Below are 23310 nucleotides of genomic sequence, written 5' to 3' on the forward strand. Positions count from 1 at the left end.
GAATCTGAGTCAGTCTTTTGCAGAGGCTGGCCTTCTCGTCTCACGCACGCTCTCGCACTCTCTCTTGCGTATCTCTCCCTTGCGCATCTCTCGCTCTGTCTACCTCTTTGTGTGTGTCTCTCTCCCTCTCTCTCTCCCTCTCTCTCTCTCTCTCTCTCTCTCTCCCTCCCTTGGGTATCTCCTTTGCCATTTCGCTTGCACACTCTTGCTTTCCCCCTCTTTCTTGTTCTCTCTCTCGCATGCTCCCTCTCCCTCTCCCGCTGCCCTGCTCTTGCTCTCTCACTCTTGCTCTCTCGCTCACTCTGGTATGTAGTGAGATATTGCACAGGACTCCACTTAAATCTCCCAGCCCAGAGTCCATGCAGGCGAGTGCAGATTTACTGACTTTGCAGTGAGCTATAGCACCATAGCAAGGGGATGGGCACAGGCCTCTAAATCTGAACTGATAGAATCTGAGCCACTAATAAATTGTAGACTATACAGTGTGTGTGTGTGTGTGTGTGTGTGTGTGTGTCACACTCATGCTGAAGTCTGTTAAATGCTGTGGACCACATGGGGAGACCCTAGCGTTTTCATTAGCTTGTTGATGATGCCTTTGCCCTAATTTTAATCATGTCGTTAAAATGATTGTTTTGCAATGAGTCCGTTTGATATTTATGACTGTTCAGCGAGTGGTGTGTGTGAGTGTCATCCAGGTGTGTTTCCTCCCTGCTGTCTGTGCACTCTCCTCACTGTAATTAGTGGTACTGCTCTTCAATAATGCAAGGGCTGAGGTAGCCTGTGTGTGTGTGTGTGTGTGTGTGTGTGTGTGTGTGTGTGTGTGTGTGTGTGTGTGTGTGTGTGTGCGCGCGCGCGTGTGTGCGTGTGTGTGTGTGTGTGAGCGTGCGTACGTGGTGCAGCACGCTGGCATTTAGGGCTTAATCAGTGCCCAACGCTGCCAGTGGCCGCTAATTGAAGGTTAGGAGCAAACGGCAGCATGAGCCGGGGCCGCCGCAGGGGCAGATCAGGGCCACGCCTCTCTCCTTCACCGCCTGCTCTGTAATCCGCTTCTGAAATCAATACACACTCCACACTCGCCCTGCATCTACCTTACTCCTCACCCTGGCCCTCCAGCAACACTGCTTTGGGAATTCAGGCTCTTGCTAGTGCTCTGTTTTTAGTTTCAGAGGGATGTATAAATCATACACTACCTCTATATATAGAAGTTGTGCCATGACATGCCACAGTGCTGTATATACATGATGAATTATATACTGTGGATTGCACCACAGTTATTTCCATGCCGCTGTGTGGTGTCTGTGCAGCACAAGTGCTTGAAACAATACAGTGATTCTTGAATAAGGCAGAAAATAGAATTTTATAGGAATGTTACCTATAACAGATGGCTCATCATTAAGGTAACTTTTTAGGTAGGGAAATGTGTATATGTGTATGAATGTATTAGAAGGTAAAGGTAAAGGTAAAGGTGCACGTATTTGTCACTGTACACTGTACAGCGAAATGTGTCCTCCGCATTTAACCCATCTGGTAGTGAACACACACTCACACACACACATGTGTTAGGGGCAGTGAGTACACACACACACCCAGAGCGGTGGGCAGCCAACTCCAGCGCCCGGGGAGCAGAGAGGGTAAAGGGCCTTGCTCAAGGGCCCAACAGTGGCAGCTTGCCGAGCCCGGGAATCGAACCCACAACCCTGTTATCGATATCCCGGCGCTCTAACCGCTGAGCCACCACTGCCCTCGCTGAGCCACCACTGCCCTAGAAAATTCAAAAGCTCATTATCAGGGCAGTAAGGATTTTTTTTTCTGTCACAGTTATATCAGAATATTATGACCAACCCTGGTCTGGAATAAATCATATGAAATTAGCGAGCACATCGGTCAGTTGTAGCAGGATGCAAAAACGAAAGTCTCATTGGCAAAGGACGTTTTTGGTTATCTAGAGCCACCTTAGTGCAAGTGAACAGAAAATTGACTTCTCGCACATTGTTGGCCCCAACGCCGTAACAGGGGTACCCCACAGGCCTCATAAGAGTTGGGTACATTTGTGTACCCCCATCCTAGCACACACTAATATGAACTGAAGTAGAGAATGAAAAGGAGGAAAGATAAGGAGGGGGAGGGGGAGGGGGGTGGCTGGGTGACCTTCAGAGAATCTCATTTTCTTCCTCCCTCATTATAAAATGAATATTTTAAGCACATTTTTTTCTCGTTCTAAATCTGTTCTGGAATAGCGCTGTAATTTGGATTCCAGGTCAGTGGTAGTTAATGCAAAGTAAATAAAACCAGTCCCGGAGCGAGGGCTGATCAGCCATAATGCGTTGAACTAGATGCATGCTGTCTCCTTCCTCTTGCAGTGTGGGTGAGCGCAAAGCGTGGGCATAGTTGTTCTGTTACTGTAGCCCTGTAGCATGCAGACGGGCATGCCACTCCCTGTACCTTCTCTCTGAATGCGTTAATGAAATGTGTGCCTTCGGGGCAGTCATTTTCTAGTCCCTTCCAAAGGCCAGTACCACAAGCAATGGAGGCCGCACCGACATGCGCGTTACCTCATGCATCATGGTCAATGCAGTCTTTCGTCAGGGTGATTGTGACCATGCAAGTTTAGGGAAAATGTTGTTTATGCATGTTGCTGTGTTTGTGTGGGTGAAGGAGAGAGAGAGTTAGTGAGCACGGAGAGGGACGGAGAGTGCCTGAATGTTGTGTATGTGGGTGTACCGCCCTTTGTGCATGGTTATGTTTATACTCCCGCTATCTCTCACACTCACACGCACACACACACATTTACGTATGTGTACTCATTATTATGAGTCACAATACAAAGCTCTTATGTCCAACCACTCGCATATACGCAGTTTGACTAGGAAACACCCTGCGTCTCCTGCAGTGGTCAGAAAGGAAGCCTTTCAGAATCCGAACCTGCAAAGAGCTTATTGGTTCCGACTGGTGAGGCAGACCACTTCAGGACACTTGGTGCGAATTTGATCTTTAAAATTATATCATTGTTATTTTTTTTATTCTTTTTCATACTCCAAAAATAAATAGAGAAATTACTATTTTTGCTAACACTACTACTGTTGCAGATAAAAATACTATTAATAATAGCAATTTCTGGATACTAGGTGTGCAAATATGAGTAAAATAGATTAGCAAATTGATTACAAAGACTTATTTTAGCTGTTTGTATTTATCTGGTTTAAACATTAAACTTTTGTAAGTCTCTGTTATTGGAATCCTCAGTATCCGTGGTATTTTCATACCATTAACAATTCTTATCCTGGACAATATCCTGGACTGACGTTGCATTAGCTTTTGTGAAGGGTATTCCTCCTAGCCCTAGGTGATTTCCATAGCATCTCTTTCTACTGGAATACGGACAGAAGCACCCCTGCCCCCTCCCTTCAGCTCTGCCAAACCCACGTTCTCCTTTTAATTATTTACTCAATAAAAAGCTGCATCTGTCCGCAGATGAAATATTTAGCCTCAAAATGGGTCTCCCTCTAGAGAGAGGCAGTGAGGGAGAAAGGGTTGGAACGCTAGTCGTTCCAGGGGGATCAGCCCTACATACATCTGAACGAGCCCCAAGATCGACAGCATACTTGTGAACATGCATAACGCTTTGAACTGCCCTTGAGTGCCTGGTTCCTCTCCTAAAGTAGTACAGGACACAGTTTGCAGTTTAATGTATTGTATTGTAATGCATACATTCTGTAACTTACATTAGCATCATCTTGAATGGTGTATTTTGCTTTAATAGTTGTATTAAATGCAGAGCACCTCTTGTACCTGGCTTATAACGTACACACTCACTTTGAGCAGACTGAAGATTCTCCATAAGAGGGCAGTATTAGTACTTAAATCAACAGCACTATAGAAAATTGTAATTTCTTGCTTCTGGGCTACCTCTACAGTTGGGAAGTGTGTTTTGCGATTTGAGCCACCACTAAAGAACATGTTTTTTTGGATGAGCTGAGAGATACAGAACACATCACTGAAACTGAAAGCAGCATGTGTGCTGAGACGGTAGAGAAATATTACGGGATTCTACAGAAATATACACAGTTCTCACTGAGTTATCTTCCCTCCTTCTGCTACTGTGCAGTTATCAGCACACCTGAGCCCAGAGTAGCGAAAATCGTGTCTCTGTTCTCCCCGTTAGAAGTCAGTGGAGCATCGCAATGATTTTGAAGCTGCTATTTTGAGATAAAAATGTTCCATAATGTTACTTTAAATAGCGTTTGGTGTTTTGCATGAATGACACTGTGTCCTTGTTTAGGTTTTTTTGTTTGTTAGTTTTTTTCATTTTTTAAGTCAGCTCAGGTTTTCCCTGTTCTGTTTCAGAGATTTCTTCAATAAACCAACATACTTGGCTCTCGGATCAAACACATAGCTAACTCTAGCTCAGAGTTGACAAGCTGATTTAACCCGCTTTGCTGTTTATGTGAAGATATCGTCTCTTGGCGTTGGAATGGGAGATGGTCTGTGTGTGAATGCAGCAGCAGTAGCAGTGGTGTGAGTGTACTCCCTCTGCTGGGCCCATTACAGGTCCTAATGAGCAGGCCCCTGCCCACTTCTCCATGCTCAGGCCCCCTAAGTGCTTCTCTATTGATTAGCGAGAGAAGAGGAGGGGGGGGGCTAGTGTGAGATGACATAAGTAGACGGCCCCAACGTGTCTGGACTCTTAATGGACTCTGCTCCATAATCTCTCTCACTCTCATTCCCTCGCTCTTCCCCTCTCTCTTTTTCTTGCTCTCCTGTTCTCTGGATGTCTTAACCCTGCTAAAATCCCATGTCTCATTCTGCATCACGCGGTCACCCTGTCTTTCCGCAGTTCACTGGAACGTTCTGTTTACTTTCCATTCACTAGAACTCACTGCCCATCTGTCTCTTTCACTGAAATTCTCAGTTTCTGCCAGTGGCTGATAGTTTCCCGGCCCTGACCTCACTACTGTCCTGCCATAATGACCCACAGCTTTCTAGGTGGACAAAATGGAGCACTTTTGGTGGACTGTTTATATGGACTCTGGGTTTTTAGAAGCAAGAATAAAAAATCCCAAGCCAAGTGTATGGTAGATTTTGAAGAGCACCAGAGCTGATTTTAGTGTTGTGCAGAAAACCTGGATTGTCTTGTAATTGTGCTGTTTTTCTATCGGATTGTGGGGATTCTGCTTTTCCATCTCAATGTTATATAAAGGTCTAAATGTATGTGTGTGTGTATGTCGTTTGTGGGCACGCATGATGTGTATATGTGCTTTCATGCAAACCCTAATCAGCCTTTCTGCACCGGCCTGTGGGTCTCTGTGTATTGGGTCATGTGCAGCTTCTCGTTGCCACCCATGCGAAGGGCTGTTGTGTGGTTTGGAGCATTCGGGACTGAATAGCTAGGGGGGGGGTTGCGCTCATGGGGGAGGTGGTGGAGAGTGTATATGGCCCCTGCTAGTGGCTCTGGGCTGATATCCTCTGTTCTGTGTGTCCTCCGTGGCCCTCAGCAGTGCAGTGTGCAGTGGGGAAGAGCTGAAAAGAAAGAAAGCGACTGAAGGGCTGAATGGAACAGAACTCAATGCCAGTAATGGGCTAGTCGGGGGTGGCGGTGGTGGGGTGGAATGGGGGATGGAGAAGAAGGAGAAAGGCAGTGAAGATGAAGCAGGGGGGTGGTTGGGGGGTAGAGGTGGAGATATGGTCAGAAAGTGCCTGGTCCATCAGGCAACTGGTGCGGAGGTGCTTTCAAACCATTTACTGAACAGAGAGCTGAGCCTGCAGCCATTCTTCCAGGAGTGCAAAGAGTGCATCTCTCGAGCTCCCTCTCGTTCTCTCTGTGTCTGTTACCTCCCCCCTCTTTCCAAGGCATCTTTTTCTAATGCGTGCGCACACACACACACACACACACACACATACAAATTCCACCTCATAGCTGACATATAGTCACTGTTGGAAATTGAAATCAGTGGAGAAAAGATTTGTTGGTACTATGTATAGGACAGGTTTTTGGGTTATTTTATTTATATTGCTGAAGAAGTAAAAATGACCAAAACTGAGATATGAAGTTCTGTCAGCAACATTTATCCATCTCAACACAGAGAGGATGTTAAGATTACTAGTTTAAAGCAGCATTATGCAAGAATTAGTATTTTTGGCTCCTGGGCTCCCCCAACAGCTGAGAAGTGAAACTCACGCTTTGAGCCACCCATAAAAATGACATGCATTTCTGGAAGCTCACAGATACAAAACTGTCACTGAAACTGAAAGAAGCATGTAGACTGACATGGTATAGTAATATTACAAAGCGTGGTCCTGCCTGATCACCAGAGTTACCAGAATAGCCCAGAATAGCAATGACAGAGATGCCGTATCCCTTATTGCAAGTCAGTGGAGCATCACAGTCATTTTGAGGTAAAAATGCTGTGTAACGTTGCTTTATATTACATTTCCTTACAAATCCTCAAAATAATCAGTAGATTAATCGATTGCAAATATAATCAATAGTGTCCACTGTACAATCGTCATTTGAAACTAGCTTTCAGCATGCATCATCCTCTGAGGTCATTCTTCCAAATGATCAGACATTATCATTCTCAGAAGAGCAATTAGACACAGGCATTAGGGAAAACAACTGCAGCAGTCTCTGCTGGTGTCACAGCAACCAAAGATCCTCCATTCTCCCGATGTAGCTCTAGCAATCTATGGCATTGCCCCAGACCAAGAAGCCACTCTAATCCTACACACTGTAATCCCTTGAATTGAATAGATGTACAGCCCCCTCCCTCAACCATCTCCACCACCCTTAATCTGAACCTATGGTAATTTTGTGTAATGGTTTATAGATTACCGAAGTAAATTGCAGTGCTTAAACTCAGCAGTGTGTAAGCAGTAGATCGGTGTGACGTTGCAGGCTGATTGGAAATCGGTGATAAATGTCGCTTTGCTGGCTTTTTGGCTGCACTGTCAGTTTCACTGAAAAATGGCCTGTATGTGTGTACAGTAGGCGTTTGCTGATGCAGTGGTCAGGGCATGCAGCCTTCAGCGGCTGTGTTTAATTTAGTCTACCTGAGTACATCTTTCTGCTGCAGCACAGGTATACACTTATATACACACACATACACAAACAGAACTCACACACACACATTCATGGGGAGGACAGTGGGGTTGTGTATTGGCAAAAACTCAGCGATACAACATGCATCACAATATAGGGTTACTGTAAGCAAGGTAATATTGCAATATTTATTTTTTCCCCTTAAACGTTTTGGAAAACGGTCATAGTATATAAGTAACACCTCATATGGAAATTATTTTATGCAGTCAGAACAGTGTGACAGTGTGATGTAGCTGTCTACACAGCACAAAATGAACCATTGTCTGCCACCAATCTTTGCATGTAAACTAGGGTTGGGCAGTATTCACTTTGCACTGTTGTACCTTCTGAAAACAATTCTGTGGTATGCGCTATTGCCTGCTGTATTTTAAAAACAATTTTTTTAAATCAATCAATCAATAAATGTTAAACTGCTCCAAATCAGGAGAGAGAAGCTGGTTAGCATTTGCGTAGTTAGCAGTATAACAAAGTCTGGCTGCCAGAAAGCCCACTTCTAAACATTTAGACTTAGAATTACCCAAGCAGCTGCTGACAGGTTAGCTTTTTTTTTAATCCCCATGGTTTTGGATCTGTAGCCCACTTGCCAAGTTAACTTTTGCTTAACTAGCTTGACTACAGCTCCACCAAGTATCAGACAGCCCAGTGCAGCAGCTGTTGACTAACTGCTGAGCTATCGACACAAGTGTTGATGATTAAAACTCACGTTGAGCAACAGATCAGAAGAAGAAATGAGGCCAGTGCTACAGATCGTGCTCCAGCTAACTCTGGCTCAAATCACACACGTTTGAGGATAAAGCCTCATTTATTATGCTGCTCTCTTGTTTGATTTTGTTGCTGAACAAACTGACTTTCCCCGTGGGATAAATAAAGTGATCTATCTATCTATCTATCTAATGTCTACGAACACAAGTGTCAAGTGTGTCTTTTCCACTGTTTTCAGGCATATTTTGTAGGCCGGTTCATTAAGGTTATTTCTTGTTCTGTCATTTAGTCGAGCTCCGTGTCGCTAAACTTGCAACTGTGGTGGGCTTCGTTTTTTCAGAGCAGCATCACCAATCGGAGAGCTCCCACAGCGTCCCCACCTTGTGATTCTCTTAAATGCACATGGGGGAACGAGCTTTTTTTGGTCATGCAGTAGATAAATGCATAACAGAAATGCATGCAAACACATGAACACACGTGTGGTACATACTAGGAAACTGAGATATTTATAGTTGCATGTGAATGTTGTTAACAGTGGAACAGTGTGTTACTTGCTCTTCAGATGAACTGTTTTAATAAGATCATGTAATTTAGCAGTTCCTGTTTGAACAGCTCTTTGCATCGTCTCACATATTGGCCTTTTTTCCTTACTTAGGACCTCTGTGACTTAAGGTCCCCCCTCCCCCACCTGATAAGCTGTGTGTGCTTGTTTGTGTGTGATTTGTATGTGGTAATTGTCCATTAGTCAATCTCTTATATTTTTGTATTTGTTTTTCAGTTGGACTTCTCTGGCTTTCTGCTTCTGCCCTCTCTCTCTCTCTAGCATCCTTTCTATGTGTTTCTCTCCCTCTTTCTCCCTGGGTAGATTTATTTATTTTTTATTCTTTCATTTTTCCATAAGCTGTTTTGTGCTGCTAGGAAACCGTCCGTTGCCACAGAGACACAGCTCATCAGCCGGTCAGACAGGAGCGGTGTTTCTCTGTGAATCCGTGCCATTTCAGAGATTAGCGCATAGAGTTCATCCGCAGACACCACCTCTGTCCTTTACAAACATCCGTATCTACTAGATTCACTTAGCACATCCAGTGCACACTCTCAAAAGGTCTGGATCCTGTTTACACTCAGCACTACCCACACCTTTAAGGCAGCTTTTGGGCAGAGCTAATAAACTAGTGTAGGCAGCATACTACAGTTTTCTTTACCAAAAAAAAAAAAAAAAGGTCCTGGAGTCACGCTGTTCTCTCTGGTAGTCTCCAGAGCGATGCTGTGGCACCGCTGGCGTTATTACCAGGCTCCTTTTAATTTCACTTCAGTGGCTCTCACTGGCTCTTTTGGGCACTGCCAGATCAGGACTGGGTCACCCAGGAGAGAAGTGGAGAGGGGGGTGTGTTCCCCTAAAGACAGACAGTGTGAGCACTGTGGAACAATGTGTTGACAGACTCTGCTGCAGGGACTTCTTTTATTCTGCCTCACTGCCTGCTATGTGTTTTATGGATGAATCTGTAGATGGATACACATAAACAACATATTGTCAATTATTATTTTTTTATGTAACATCTTTACTTTAGAAATACACTTCAGATTCCCTGTTCGAGATGCCTCACAATTGTGGTGCGCACACAACATTCATCCTGTTGGATTTCTAAATCAAAATCCTAGTGTTGCTTAATACTAGGACTGATTTCCAAAACCCATAACATTTGGAACACAAGATGACAAGTCTTTAATATTTTAAGCAAGCAAGATTACTTTATTTCCATCTTTGACAGTTTCAAAATAACAAAAGAAGGCTCTTTTGTTTTTGGGCACAGGCCACGTTTTCTTTAAACTCTCCCTTACGGTCACATTCTTTAGGTGTTGCTGCACAGTAGAGCAGTGCACCACCACTCCAAAGTCTGCTCAATCTTCCTGATGATCTTTTGCAGTCAAATAGGGGGTTTGATGAGACCAATTCTCTCTCATAATGTTTTCTTGGTCTTCCAGACATCAACTTGATCTCCACCATTACTGTCATAACTTCCATTTTGTAGGGCTTTTTTTTACACCTGCACTTTTTAGTCCAGTTAAATCAGACTCTGGTTCACTTTCACCCTCGCTGCGATCCGTTTGGGAAGGTGTGAACACAGTAAACGCACTCTGATGCGGACCAGAACAACCTTAGAAAGACCCTTGAGAGGAGGACCATCTTTCTGTAATTACTTTCTTGCTCCTGTCCCAGAATGCTCTGACATGGTTTGTTGTGGCACATTTTGGTGTGCTTGATGATCTCCTGCTTTGTAAGCATCCGTTATTTAAAAATTTAGCCCATGACTGCTGACTGTTGCGAGAAGCTTTGAGGAGTCTAGTATTTATATTATTGATCAAGCTTTAGAATTTGCATCACCTGGTCTGCGGTCTTAGTTATTTCGGAGCTCAGATGTCTTTTGCATGGTGCTCCAATGTAAAAATATATAAAACAAAATGATAAACTAATTTAGCTTAAAATGTTTAAATGAATGCTTCATCTTTATGCCTTTTTCTTAGGATTCCTTGATTTTCTTAACTATACAGTAACAATACTAAACAGGACCTGGCTGATCGATTTTTAAATCAAGTAATTGAGTTTGTGACAGCCCTTGTGAATATTAGAGGATAATGATCTGTTTGTGGTACTATTGCTCATCCCTAGTTGAAAAGATGCATGCTGGCCTTGAGCCCAGCTCAGCCATGCAGAGGAGTAACCAGCACTGCACTGCACACTGTAATAAATGGCAGGACTTCAGCAGACCGCGCAGAACCCGCAGGCAGCAGTATAAAGAGAGAGAGAAGGAGCGAGATGCTGGTATGGACAGATGCATCTGCGCTCTCAGCTATAACCTGTCTGTTTAATCCATCTTCCTCTTGTCAAGTAGCACAGGGTAAGCAGGAAGACAACCGAAGGGGGGCGGTAAGCACCAGAATGAGGAACATATTACTGTTGCGATAGGAGGTTTATTTTAATGGATGAACAGCAGCAATCAAGTAAATACCTCATTCTGTAGGTGATGGTGGTAGGTGGGGTCCATTTTTGCTAACGTTTTATCGTAATTATGTCTTGGTAAATCCCAACACACGCACAAGTACGTACGATGTGGAATAACTGCACGCTTAGCTGAGTAGAATGTATTCCACTGCATGCTTATTTTAGTAAGGGCAGGTCAGAGAGGAGAGGGATGGGTAGCCTGACCCATTTTCTTTCTCACTCTGTTTCCTCAACATCAGGGTCCCTCATAATAACACAGAAGTAGTTGGTGAGAGAGAGATGATGATGTTTTCAAAAAAAGCACCCCACTGTTTTCCTACTCTCTCCTTTTCTGGAGGAGCACTGTGTTCTTTTACTCTGGTCAGGTTGACATTAGTTGTCTCTTTTCTAAGCATTGGCTGACGTTATGTTCATGAGTGGGCTCTCAGCTGTAGTTATTAGCTGTTGTTTGAAATGAATAATGGTGTTTTTAAAACATCTCTTTTAGATTTAAGAAGCATTGGATACAAATACGATTTATGGACAAAAGTACTGGGGCATTCATTGTATCTTCTGAAATCAAGGGTATTAAAAATGCTATCCTGCTTTTGTTGGAGTCAGTGTCTCTACTGTCCAGGGAAGGCTTTCTGCTCAATTTTAGAGGATTGCTTTGAGGATTTAATTGCATTCAGGGACAAGAGTGTTAGTGAAGTGAGAATGTTGGATGATCACCACTCCACCTCTTCCCCAACTCCCAACTTATCCCAAAAGTACTGGATAGAGCATTAACCACTATTCCAGAGAACACAGTTGTTCTGTCCACAGCTCAATACTGGGGGGCTTGAAACCCCACTAGCCCATGCCTATTATTAGGCATTAGGTTTAATATAAGTTAATAATATTAACTTATAGGTTTAAGTTATGAGGTTATTGACCGTAGTTCACTACAGGGAATAGGCAAGCGTTGTGTGTTTGTGTGGTGCATTTGCATGTCAGTATGTACGTCAGTATCCACATATCTGAATGAAGCAGTGTGTTCTGTGTTGTGTTTAAATCCTGTCTGCTAGATAGCAGTGTTGAGAGCCCACTTGTTTGTTTTTTTTTGTTGTTGTTGTTAGTTTATTAGTTTTATTGTAAACAAAAACCTATTGTCAGATTTCCTGCTAATACACATCTTTTTAAATGACTAATCAGCCTTCTCGGCCATTTATTAACACCCAAATATGGATTGTTAGTTTCTGGGGGAGCTTGAAGATGTGCCCAGATGGGGTGGGCGTGGCCCCCTCCAGTGACAGTCAGCGGGGTCTTGAGTAAAGCTGCAGAGAGGTGTGGTGGACCCTCTGCGTTTAGAGGACTGCCTGCCATTAGGCCACAACTGGAGCACTCAGCGGTCTAGCAGGATAACAGCTAAATATTTCATCAAATCAATAATTCAGCAGCTGCCACAGGAGGCAGAGAGAGAGATTGAGTAGAAAGTGATGGGGCGGGGGAGGAGAGAGAAAGAGAGAGACTTAAAAAGGCAGAGGGAAATGGAGGGAGATAGGAAGGGAGAAAAGGTGAGAGCAGAGAAAATGAGCGAGACAAGGTGAGAAAAAGGGAGAAAGAATGAAAGGGAGTGAACGGGAGAGAGAGAGAAAGAGAGCATCAAACCCACAATCACATTCCCCAGGAAAGGCACGGTAACTATAGTAACTGGAGCTGACTGTCACATGATGCGGAGGAGTGGAGAGGGAGGAGGGACCTGTGTGTGAGAGAGAGAGAGAGAGAGAGAGAGAGAGAGAGAGAGAGAGAGAGAGCGACGAATATAAACCAAAAAAAATAAAAAATAGAGAGACGATAATGAAGGGAGGAGACTTTAGTCAAGTTTTGTGTCTCTTCAGTTTCATTGGACTTGAAGTGTGAGGCCTTCCATCAGCTTTGCAGCAGCTTCCAACATATGACATAACAGCCTGCTCTGACCGAGAGAGAAAGAGGAACAAAGGATGGAGGAAAGTGTATGAGAGGGCGAGGGACACAGATAAGCACACGTCTCAGTCTGATCAAGAAGAGCTGCAAGAGATTTGATCTAATGAGCTTCTTCAGAAATGGAAGTCTGGCCTCATGGGATTTTATTTGGGTGTTGTACACTGTGTACCCCACACTGTATTCTGGACTCTTTTCAGGATGGTATCACTCGAATTTTTCTCAGAATGCTAATCTAGTCATGATTATGGTTTCACAGTATCATGCCATCCAGTTGCTGTTAGAGTATATCTAGCCTCAGTATTAGCAGGTCTCAAGCCTTCTAAACACATGAAAAAAGCACTTTAGGGTGATGATAAGTGTGGAGGCAGGGCTTAGTGGAAAGCAGCCAATCAGAGATTATATTGGTATAGTAGTATGCTTTATGCCACTGATATAATATTATAGCATAACAATGCAATTGCACTATTTAAAAAGTCAAATGAACTATATGAACAATGAATATTTATATTAATATTTATATTTTTAAACAAAGTGGACATACCAGCCTGTTCGTGTTCATGACTCTCCTCACCAAGTAAACACAATGGGTATTAACATTAGTTATCGAGGTCATGTCCATATTTTGTATGATAAGTGGATAAGTTATCGTGACGGGCATATCCACTGCTCCTTACTTCACCATTAACCCTCTAGATTGTATAAATGTGTCGCCACATCGCATTCGATGTGTCTTAAAGTTAAAGTTATGTGTCAATATCTTTGTGACTGTGCCAAAAAAAGATCCCGCCCTTTGCATTGCATTTCATTGCCAGATCGTACGTGGCTCATATCTGTAATTATGAGGCTATTAAGACAAGTTGAGATACTCGTCTCTGCCTCGCTGTATCTAATTGGTGGATTTGTACGTCCGTCTGTGTGAAATTGATCAGTTGACACTCAAACTAGTCTTCTGCCTCTCGTTTATATACTGTTCAAACATTACTACTTTTGTGAACTTAAGACTCTGGTAAAGCCAATGTTTCATGTTTAATGTTTAGAGTATCTCTTCACACAGTGCTCTAGATGACATAGGGTGAAAATCCTACTGACAAAACTATCATTTAAAAACAACAAGGTAAAAGTGTACATGCCTATATAGGTCCAGCTCATTTTTTAAGATTATCTTAGGAGGGGATGATTCTCAAAGGGTTAACTTTGAGAACCGCAGATGGGAGGGGAAAAAAGGAGGGGGGGTGCATGGCTGCGGGGATGGGGGGAACTGGCTGATATGGTGCTATTTTTGAGAATCTGCCAGTTCAGTGTTCTAACTAGTCATTCATTATATGCTAAAATTGAAAATGCCTGACTGAAAGTCTCTCAGTATGCAGCTTTGAGACAAGCCATTAACTTTATGCTACCTTTATACGCATCAGTATTGAGCAATTAGCTAACTAAGCTAAAAAGTGCTGAAAGTGCGTATGGAGAAGGAGCTGCTGGATGTTTATGGCTGATAATAGTAATGTCTTTCATGTGTTTGGTAGCTGCTGTGGGTACAGTAGCTAGCAATGCTAGATGTGGCCTCTTGGAGCCAGTCAGCGGATGCTCTTGTCCCTGATACACATTAAAACATGAAGGCTGCTTTACAATGTTTTGGAACAGGATGAAAAGGGTCATGGCTAAATTAAGATGAGAACCACAGGTTTAAGGAATCAACAGACAAATTCATCCTATTTTAAAAGCGTCATTGGTAAGGCAACTGTTCGATTCATACAACGAGGCTAACAGTGGAAACCATGACAACCCTAGTTCATGTACACCGTACTGTATGCTGTACTCTGTGTGCTACAAGCTGTGTTCTATGTGCTGTAAACATCAGTTGTTTCTTCTTCCCTCAGGAACGCAATAAATGGGCACTGTGCACAACGATGCACTGCATTGTACACAATCCACTCAATCGATTTCCTGCCATATTTCAGCCCTCCAGTACAAGACAAATGAGACTAAACCTACATCCTTTTATACAATAAGCCTCCAGTTGGGGCCCCATATTGGTTGAGTCTTGATTAGAAGGATTTTAAGTAGGCCTGGACGCATTCTAGGTATAGAGGGCTAGCCATAAGCATACTCATTACATCAGATTCCACATATGGGAAATCTAATTTAGTGGGTTGTTTACCTAGGCGAATGCATAAATACGGAATAACATGCACTGAAATTATTAGTGCATAAATATCTTACATAACCAATGGGATGCATAATGGTACAGCACTGGATTCAAGAGGAAATGTCTGCTAATATCACTTTGGTCTATTTTGGGCAAGCCGCTTTAGTGCGTATGTAGTGTGTAAGAAATTATGCTTGGAGCATTAACTAATCTGTATGTGATGACACCTGAAACCCTTAAACCCTGTGTGTACAGTAGGTACGCGGTTCTTTTAGGTCTTCACTCTTAGAACTACACTACTGTCTCGGTTTCATAGACCTTAAAATAAAACTGTGAAAACATTTTGGTGGGACACCACAATATGTAGAAAGCTAAATGGTTATAATGCACAATAGTTTTGGCATTACGATTGATAACTAATTAAATCTACAATGCAGGTCACAGTACACAGTGAGGTGTGTATAGGGTTGTTTGGTCCAGTAACTGCTAACAATGCCATTCCCAGGGACATGTCCGTCATGGTCTCCATCTCTGAAATGTAGTTAAGGCGGAAGATGAATAGTCATCACTGCATGGCATGCTATTTAACTCCCCAATTGCAACCTCTCTGTGAAGGTGTGTCCAGCTCTCACCCCTTCTCTCAACCCTTCAGCTTCATCCACTTTTATTCCCGTTCTCATTTCTAGTCTAACTGCGTCAGCATATTTTAACTTGTTTCCATAGGGAATGACCATACCGCCTGATCCATTTTCCAAGAGCTTGACCTGTATCATCACCCTTTAATTAGCTCATTCCTCATGTGGGCCTGCAGTCGTGGGTCCCCTGTAAAGTCATCACGATGGCAGCAGCAGCATCCATAAAGCCCCGCTGTGACAGAGGCCTGACTTGTTTCAGAACCCTTGATAAGGATTAGCGTTGTAACACTAAAAAGATTCTATAGCCGTAATCCTGTCTGGGGAGTTTGTGCTGACACTTCTGGTGCAACGCTCATGTGAGACGCTTGCATCTTTTGTAAGTGGAACGTCTCTCAAGGCCCGGGTCTAATTAGAAAGGAAAGGTTGCCACTGTCATCACTGTTGAATTATTAGCCGCCCCCATCTCTTGGGGCGCCTAATGGGCCATGTTCTTTTGCCCTGCTGGGTCAGGCATCATCAGCTTTGGCATGTGTGCACTGTGACCTAATGTAAAGGCTTTCATTCAGGCTCTTATTTTGTGGTGCTGGGCTTGAAGGGAAAAAAAACAGTTATCTGGCCATTGTGTGGTGGTGTATTACATGTGTCCATTGTAGTATAGAAGGATAATCCTGTAATGACCAGTATGCCAACTGATTACTTGTTAGAGCGTTCGGGTTGGCACCGATGTTCTTAGTGAAGTGCTCAGTAACACGCCGTTGACGTGTCTGGGAATTAGCCTTCCGCACTAGCTCAGAACTCCGCAGCATATGCATGCAGAAGGATAATGATAGCTTTGAAGAATGAATTCAAGTCTCTGTTGGCCTGTAAGTGCAGGCTGTATCAGATTAGTCTCCGTTCCAGACGCCCTCTTCCAGGAAATCGTGGCTAATATCAGATGCATTGTGCCCAGCAGTAAGAGAAGGAAACTTGTACATTTGACTTCTGCAGAATACAAACAGAATAGATAAGGGAAGTGACTAAGAGGTTGTAAGGCGCACTGTGGTAATTCAAGATTTTTTAAATTTTTGACAAATGCCAATTATGCGAATTTCTGTTCTTGCCACTGTAACTGCAAGTGTTACAAATGGTTAGCAGTTACTGGATTCATAAACTGAGCTGGAACAGAGCTGGTTAGCATATAGCATGCTGCTCCGAATAAACGAATACTGATGAAGGGCAGGCCCCATTCTCTCCGGCCCACGCCTGGCCCTTAATGAAGAGCTGTTATGTGTTCCTGCAAACCCGATCACAAATTCAATAGGCTATCACGTCCGATTCTCCTTCTCCTTCAGTGCTGTGCTGAAGAATGACAGGCGTGACCAGCGTCAGGACAGCAGTGAGGCCGATCCACCTGGGAGCCAGTCCACCTAGGAGCTGCTCTGATCATGTTTAAATTTCAGAAGCATTGTTTTCACCAAGAAAGGCAGGATTGGGATCAGTTTTGTTTGTTCAAATGGGAGAAAATCAGAGAAATGTGGTTTAATAGCGGACTCGTGTTAGTTTTTCAAGTCAAGTTAAGTCAGAAAGTCCGTTTTTGTTAATGTAGTCTTGAACTGGAAGATTTATAGTGGATCCGACCCAGATTTTAGAGTGGTGGTCATCAGGAGTTCCAGACAAGCTTAACACAAGAACCTCTTGAACACAGTAAACAAAATATGATCATAACCCATGGAGTCTCTTGGTTATGGTCAGTAGGTTAAATTCTAGGGTCAGTAGATTAAATGATAAAACTGATGGCCACAGTCACAAGTCTGCAGTTTCTGTTAGGTCTCAATTATTCAGCAGCCCAGTGTTTATAGATGTTAAAAGCACCTGTTTATAGATGTTAAAAGCACCTGTTTTTGCTAAATTATGTTTGCTGACTCTTCAAATGCATTACAGTAATTACAGCAATAATGTGTCACCTGTTAACTAGATACTGGTCATAGGATGGATGTCTGTAGGTGTGTTTGTGTGTGGATGTGGGATAGGAGGTTTGTGTGTTAGATGGGAGCTCCAGAAGGTCCACTCCTGCTGAGTTCAGAGGACCTCCTCTCAAAGGTCACACTCACCGGGGGAGGGGAAAAAAAGAGAGCCTCGCCCAACCAATCACACAGCCCCCTGCAGGCCGCGCAACCGCCCGTTGCATCACCATGGTGACGGCTGCACAATCTGCACCTGCTGACAAGTCTTATGGAGGACAGTCATCCATTTCTGACGCTCTGTGGGACCTGAGCATTGTAGCATTCTCTTAGCACCAAAATGTAATCCATTACTTTCCCATTAACAGGAAGTTTAATCACAGATAACGGTCATTTATTTTTCCACTAGTAATAATCCCAGCGTACCCCTCTTTGTATGCTGCAGTCTTGCTCACAATGGACAATGAAGAGAGGGGGACCAGCCTTCTCTCCTTTTTCGGATTCCCCAGTCCTCTCTCTTCTTGTCTTTTTTTTTTTTTTTGTCCTCTGTGGATCATTCAAACACCCCCCCCACCCCCCACCCCCCTCAATCACGCTTTCATTTTCTCTCTGCTTTCGTCCATTTCTCACGCTCTCTGCTTTGGTCTCTGAGCCGTCGTCTTTATCATCTGATTCGTTGGAGAGGGGCGCTCAACCCGAGGGCTGTACTAGTCTTTGTAGCATAAAGGAGCTAAAAGCTAAATGCCCCTTTCATGGGGTTGGCAAAGCATTGCACTGGGCTTCAAGGAAGAATAGCAAAAACCCACAGAGAGACTTAAGGAAATGATGCAGTGAAGTGGTTTCGAGGAGGACACCGGAAGTGGGAGTGAAGGATCATAAACATAGGGTGAAGGTTGAGAGGTGGGAAATATCCTGTTTAGGTTGCCTTTAGTGGCTTTTGGAACAGTGAGTATTTACACACACATACAAGGTTATCAGTGCCCGCATGTATCAGCAGATGGTGGTAAGATAACCTGTGCTGACTTTGCCCCTCCTCTTGGCCACACCCCCCTGACCTTTCTGCTGCTGGTAACCAGGCACCTGGGCTTTGAGTATGAGGTAGTGAGGTTTATTTTATTATTGATAAAATGCATACATGAAGATATACTCAGTGAGGCTACTCGTTTACAAGAATGTTCTGCACATCTAAAATAGCTTGTTTGAACAAAAGTATTGGGACACCTACTTATTGTTTCTTCTGAAATCACAGGTATTAAAAATAGTTGATCTTGCTTTTCTTGGGCTAAATATCTGTACTGTCCAGGGAAGACTTTCAACTGCATTTCGGAGCATTGCTTGTAGGATTTGCATCCAGAGTGTTATTGAGGTCATGATGTTGGATGATCACCACCTCACCTCATACTCTAATCATCCCAAAAGTCTTGGATGGAGGAGCGTCACTCCAGATAACACAGTTGCACTGCTCCACAGCTCAATCCTGGAGGGCTTTATACCCCTCTAGCCCACGCTTGGTGTAAACATGAGCCCATGCCATTATGTTCATGTTTATCTGCCCCAGAGACTCTTACTTCTCTACAGGGACAAGACAAGCTGTATGTGTGCATTTGCACATCTGGGTCAACAATGGGTGCAACGTATCTGAAGTAGCTGAATGCATTTATTAGAATGGGTGCCCACAAACATTTGGACATGTAGTGTATATATTGCCCAACACCATCTTTATTTTGCATCCTTTTGCACCTTTCAGAGAGTCACAGTCCTTACCCACTCCTTCTTGTCTATGTCAGAAGTGTGTGTGTGTGTGTGTGTGTGTGTGTGTGTGTGTGTGTGTGTGTGTGAGTGAGAGTCAGGTTTCACAGTGCAATGTGGTCTCATCCCACAGGAAGTATGTGGGATTAGTGAACTAGAAAGTGGGACCACGGGGATCAGGGCACACTCACACACACACACACACACACACACACACACACACACACACACAAAAAGGGCGGTCATGGCTTTAATTGACTTAATTCCTGGCGCTGCTTATTCTGTCTAGTGGGGCTCGACATGAGGTATTACTGTTCCCAGCAGCAATGCTGGGCCAGCAGGGCAGACTCCTAATGGTGCTTTCAGAAAAACGTTCTGAGGTCAGCTGTCCCTGTTCTGGCTTACATGATTGCGCCGCATACAACGACCACACCTGATCTAGAGTGAGCTGATTTGCATGTGTAGCACCCTGTCAAAACATTGCCCTCCTTTGTGACTAAAATAGAACAAGAGCAATGACGTCGCACCTGGAGTGCTGCCCATCATAACTCAGTCAGCTCAGATAAGATGCATTCCAAAGAGGAACAGAAAAGTCATGCTCCACTCTCCAGTAATGTTTTTTTTTTTTGAGTAGCCACTATTGTGGGTAATGCACAATAGGTCACAGAGTGTGCAGTTTGTTTAACACAGTCTGGGTTTCCTCTTTTTTTCAGTTCGTTGCAATTGCAAGGACGTTTATTCGTTTATTCCCACTCCTCTTCATGCCAGTTCTATAAGGTCTGCATGTATGTTTATGTTCTCCGCAGGCTGATGCCAAGATGGTGTGTGATGTTGTGAGTCGTATGGAGGACACTGAACCTTACTCCCCGGAGCTGCTGACCGCCATGATGCGCCTGTGGGCTGACTCCGGTATCCAGGAGTGCTTCAGCCGGGCCCGAGAGTACCAGCTCAATGACTCCGCCCAATAGTGAGTACTACCCCCTTCTGGAACGACATGGAAGCAGCAGGAGTGCTGTTACAGCATATTATAAGGCATTGCCCCCAAACAGACCTCCACTTGCTATTACTTGCATATTATTATTATAGTAGTTACCACATCATTTACACATGATCGGCTTTGTGAGCACATATACTCTTTTTGCATCGAGTGGCACATTGAATTCAGTGTGCTTCAAAACAAACCAGCAGACTGATTCCTAAACTTCTTTTTAATTCTTCAAGCAATTTGGTTGTAATCCCTTTAAATGCATCTTTCAATTAATGGTGTTTCACCCATCTCACTGGCAATTTGTGATATTTGTGGCAGCTCAGCATTAAGCAGCTCCCCGGAGATAGATCTGTTTGTTAATGTCAAAACGACAGATGCAATTACAGCTCACGCTGAAGAAACATTTTGATTTAGCGTGCATGTGAACGAGTGTGGGGGTGCGCGCTCCAGTGTGTGCTTGTGGAACGGCCCTGAAAGATGTGAGTCAGCAGTATTTTTGGATCAGAAGCTATGGTTTGTTTTAATGGCCTGGGAAGCTAGCGCTTGTAGCAAGCTCTGTTTAGATGAAGACAAATTATTTCTGCTTGAAATGGAAGGGGAGATTGTGTTGATAAGCAGGAAATGGGGGGGAGGAAGAAGGCTGATGCTTAAGATTCCTAAAAAGGCTTTGGCATGAGCACAACACCAACTGCCCCATGAGAATTTAAACAGCATTTGTGGTTGGGGCTAAGTTTAGGGAACAGAGTACTACAGAAACGTCCTACCCTTTTGTAGGATCTTAACTTGGGACTAAATAAGATTTTTTTTACAGTCTTGTTAAAGAAGCAAATACAAATATTTGAATACCACTTCTTACAACTCATGTCGCAAAGCAGCTTTACAGAAACCTGGACAAAAGATCAACAAAACATAAAAACAAAGGCTACAGTTGCAAGGAAAAACTCCCTCAAAGAAAGAAACCTTAGGGGGAGCCAAGACTTACAAGGGAAGACCCATTCTCCTCTGGTCAAAACTACTTATAAATTATTGATAAGTCACCATACCACCTTATAAAACTCTTACGCTTGGGTCTACTGACAGCAATAATAACAGCAATATAAACTACAATGTAGTCTATAATGGAGGGTGGACAACTAGTCTGAGGCAGATAGCAATAGCTGGAGGGTGAGAAGCTGGTCTGTGGCGGGTAACAGTAGAGTACGACAGTTGACGTTTCATCAATGTCAGGCCGGACAGGTGGGCAGTGCTATTAAAAAAAAAAAAGTAGTAAAGAGATGAGTTTGTGGAGTACAGAGAAATATGAACATTACCAGAGGGTGGCTACTGACTGCAACAGCCTGACTAGAAGGAGATATAGTCTGAGCCAGAAGGTAACACAGACATGAGAGCACCCTAAACAGTTAGCATCTGTCTGCTCTAGTGTCCAAAAACCCAGTGTCCAGTAACCACTTGCAAGTGGTCAACATCATCTCCCCTGACAACATTAGTTTATCATATTTCCCTGTGTTCATGAACCCCTGGATCTGTAACCTTTATCTATAGGGAAACGGTTATTAACAAACACTAAACTAAACAAGTGAGTCTAAAGCGGCTCTTTCAGCACCTTTAGGGAATTTTAAGCCTCTCACTCAAACTCAACAGAGTTGCGGTTGTACCAGAAAAAGGAAATAACCCCCCCCCACACACACACACACACACACACACACACACACACACACAATTTGTTGGTGTTGGTTGGTATGAATACTAACAGTGAAATTGGAAAAACAAAACAAGAACTGTCTTCTTCTCTACTTTTAAATCTTACATTGTAGTCAGAAACAACTGATGAAATCAGGAGCTTCAGTAGTGACCCTGTTAACTCATGTAAATCTGCCACCAGAAGGGTCATGACTCATGCGTGTCAGTGCTGTATCAGCGTGTGAAATTGGAGCACAGTGTACAGTCTTGTTTTCGATCACTGTGTAAAAGACACACAAAGCTGCCTTTTATTGTTGCATGTGCTTCAGTATTTTCTGAACACATTTCATGTCCGTAAGCTCTCAAGGATTTGTTTAATCAGAGTAATGCTAAAAATTGACTTTAGTAAAGTTTATTCCTATGAAAAGGGTAGTTTGTGACCAAAGTCTGTATGTTTGTTTTATGGGTGGATCACATTCTTTACATATGGAAAAACATGCTACAGCAGCACTAAGAAAACATATAAATAAGAGTAGAGTAAGCACTGGCCTTTTTGGCATTTTGTCCACACCATGCTGTTCTGGAAACTGGCAGATCTAGGTGTGAGCTGCTGTCTGAATAGAGATTGAGATTTTCTTTTACTTCACTGTTTTAAATATCAAAAATATATCATATGCTTGATTTGCTTAATAGATGCAGAAGATCATGTTAGCAGTGTGCTTATCCTACTTACGATTAACCAGCCAGGTTTCTCTCAGGAAACCACTCAAATACCTCTTTCCTGTTTCCTGAGAGTCTAGAAAACCATAAGTCTTCAAAACCCTTCAGGTATATTTTGATAGATTAAGTGTTTGATAAAATAATGTTGATTCAGTTCTGCTAGTTTATCTTTTTTGCCCTGTCTGCTCTGCTGTTGTAGAGATGCCATGCATTTCCCGTAGGTGACACAGTGGCATAAAATGTGAATTCATCAAGTTAGAGCGGCATGCTAGCAAAACTTGAATATCAAAATGAGAAGTACGGAGTCGTTCTAGACATTATAGTTCATATTATTTTGAACTTATATTGAGATGTTTGACTTCATACATGAAAAATGCAAATTGGGAAACTTTTCTGTTAAAATTTGTGTTAATAACTTTATCAGTATTTCAGCACTTAAACATGTTTAAACTAATTTCCCTCCCCAATTTCCTTTGCCAATCCGGCCAATCCACTTGTAGTTAGTACTCTTCCCCTATCACATGTAATGCTCCAGACACTTGGAGGACGAGGACTTTCGCATGCCTCCTCTGACACTTGCAGAGCCAGCCACTGCCTCTTTTCGAACTGCCACCGATGCAACGTCACTGGGCAACCAACACGCTCAGAGGAGAGCGCCAGGTACCCAGCTCTGATGCGTCTACTGTCTCAGGTTATAGACAAGACACGATTT

The 23310-nt window shown here is 43.3% G+C and overlaps 1 protein-coding gene across 3 annotated transcripts in view; it reads left to right on the forward strand.

Annotated features, from left to right (window-relative positions):
* Window positions 1-23310, forward strand: part of gnao1a (guanine nucleotide binding protein (G protein), alpha activating activity polypeptide O, a) — a 91540-nt gene that overhangs the window by 46007 nt on the left and 22223 nt on the right. For all 3 annotated transcript variants that reach the window (XM_072695619.1, XM_072695620.1, XM_072695618.1), the window contains exon 4: window positions 20017-20177. In XM_072695619.1, the coding sequence (XP_072551720.1) occupies window positions 20017-20177 (161 nt within the window). The remainder of the gene's footprint in view (window positions 1-20016; window positions 20178-23310) is intronic.

Source organism: Salminus brasiliensis, chromosome 13, assembly GCF_030463535.1.
Source record: "Salminus brasiliensis chromosome 13, fSalBra1.hap2, whole genome shotgun sequence".
In the NCBI taxonomy this organism is placed as follows: Eukaryota; Metazoa; Chordata; class Actinopteri; order Characiformes; family Bryconidae; genus Salminus; species Salminus brasiliensis.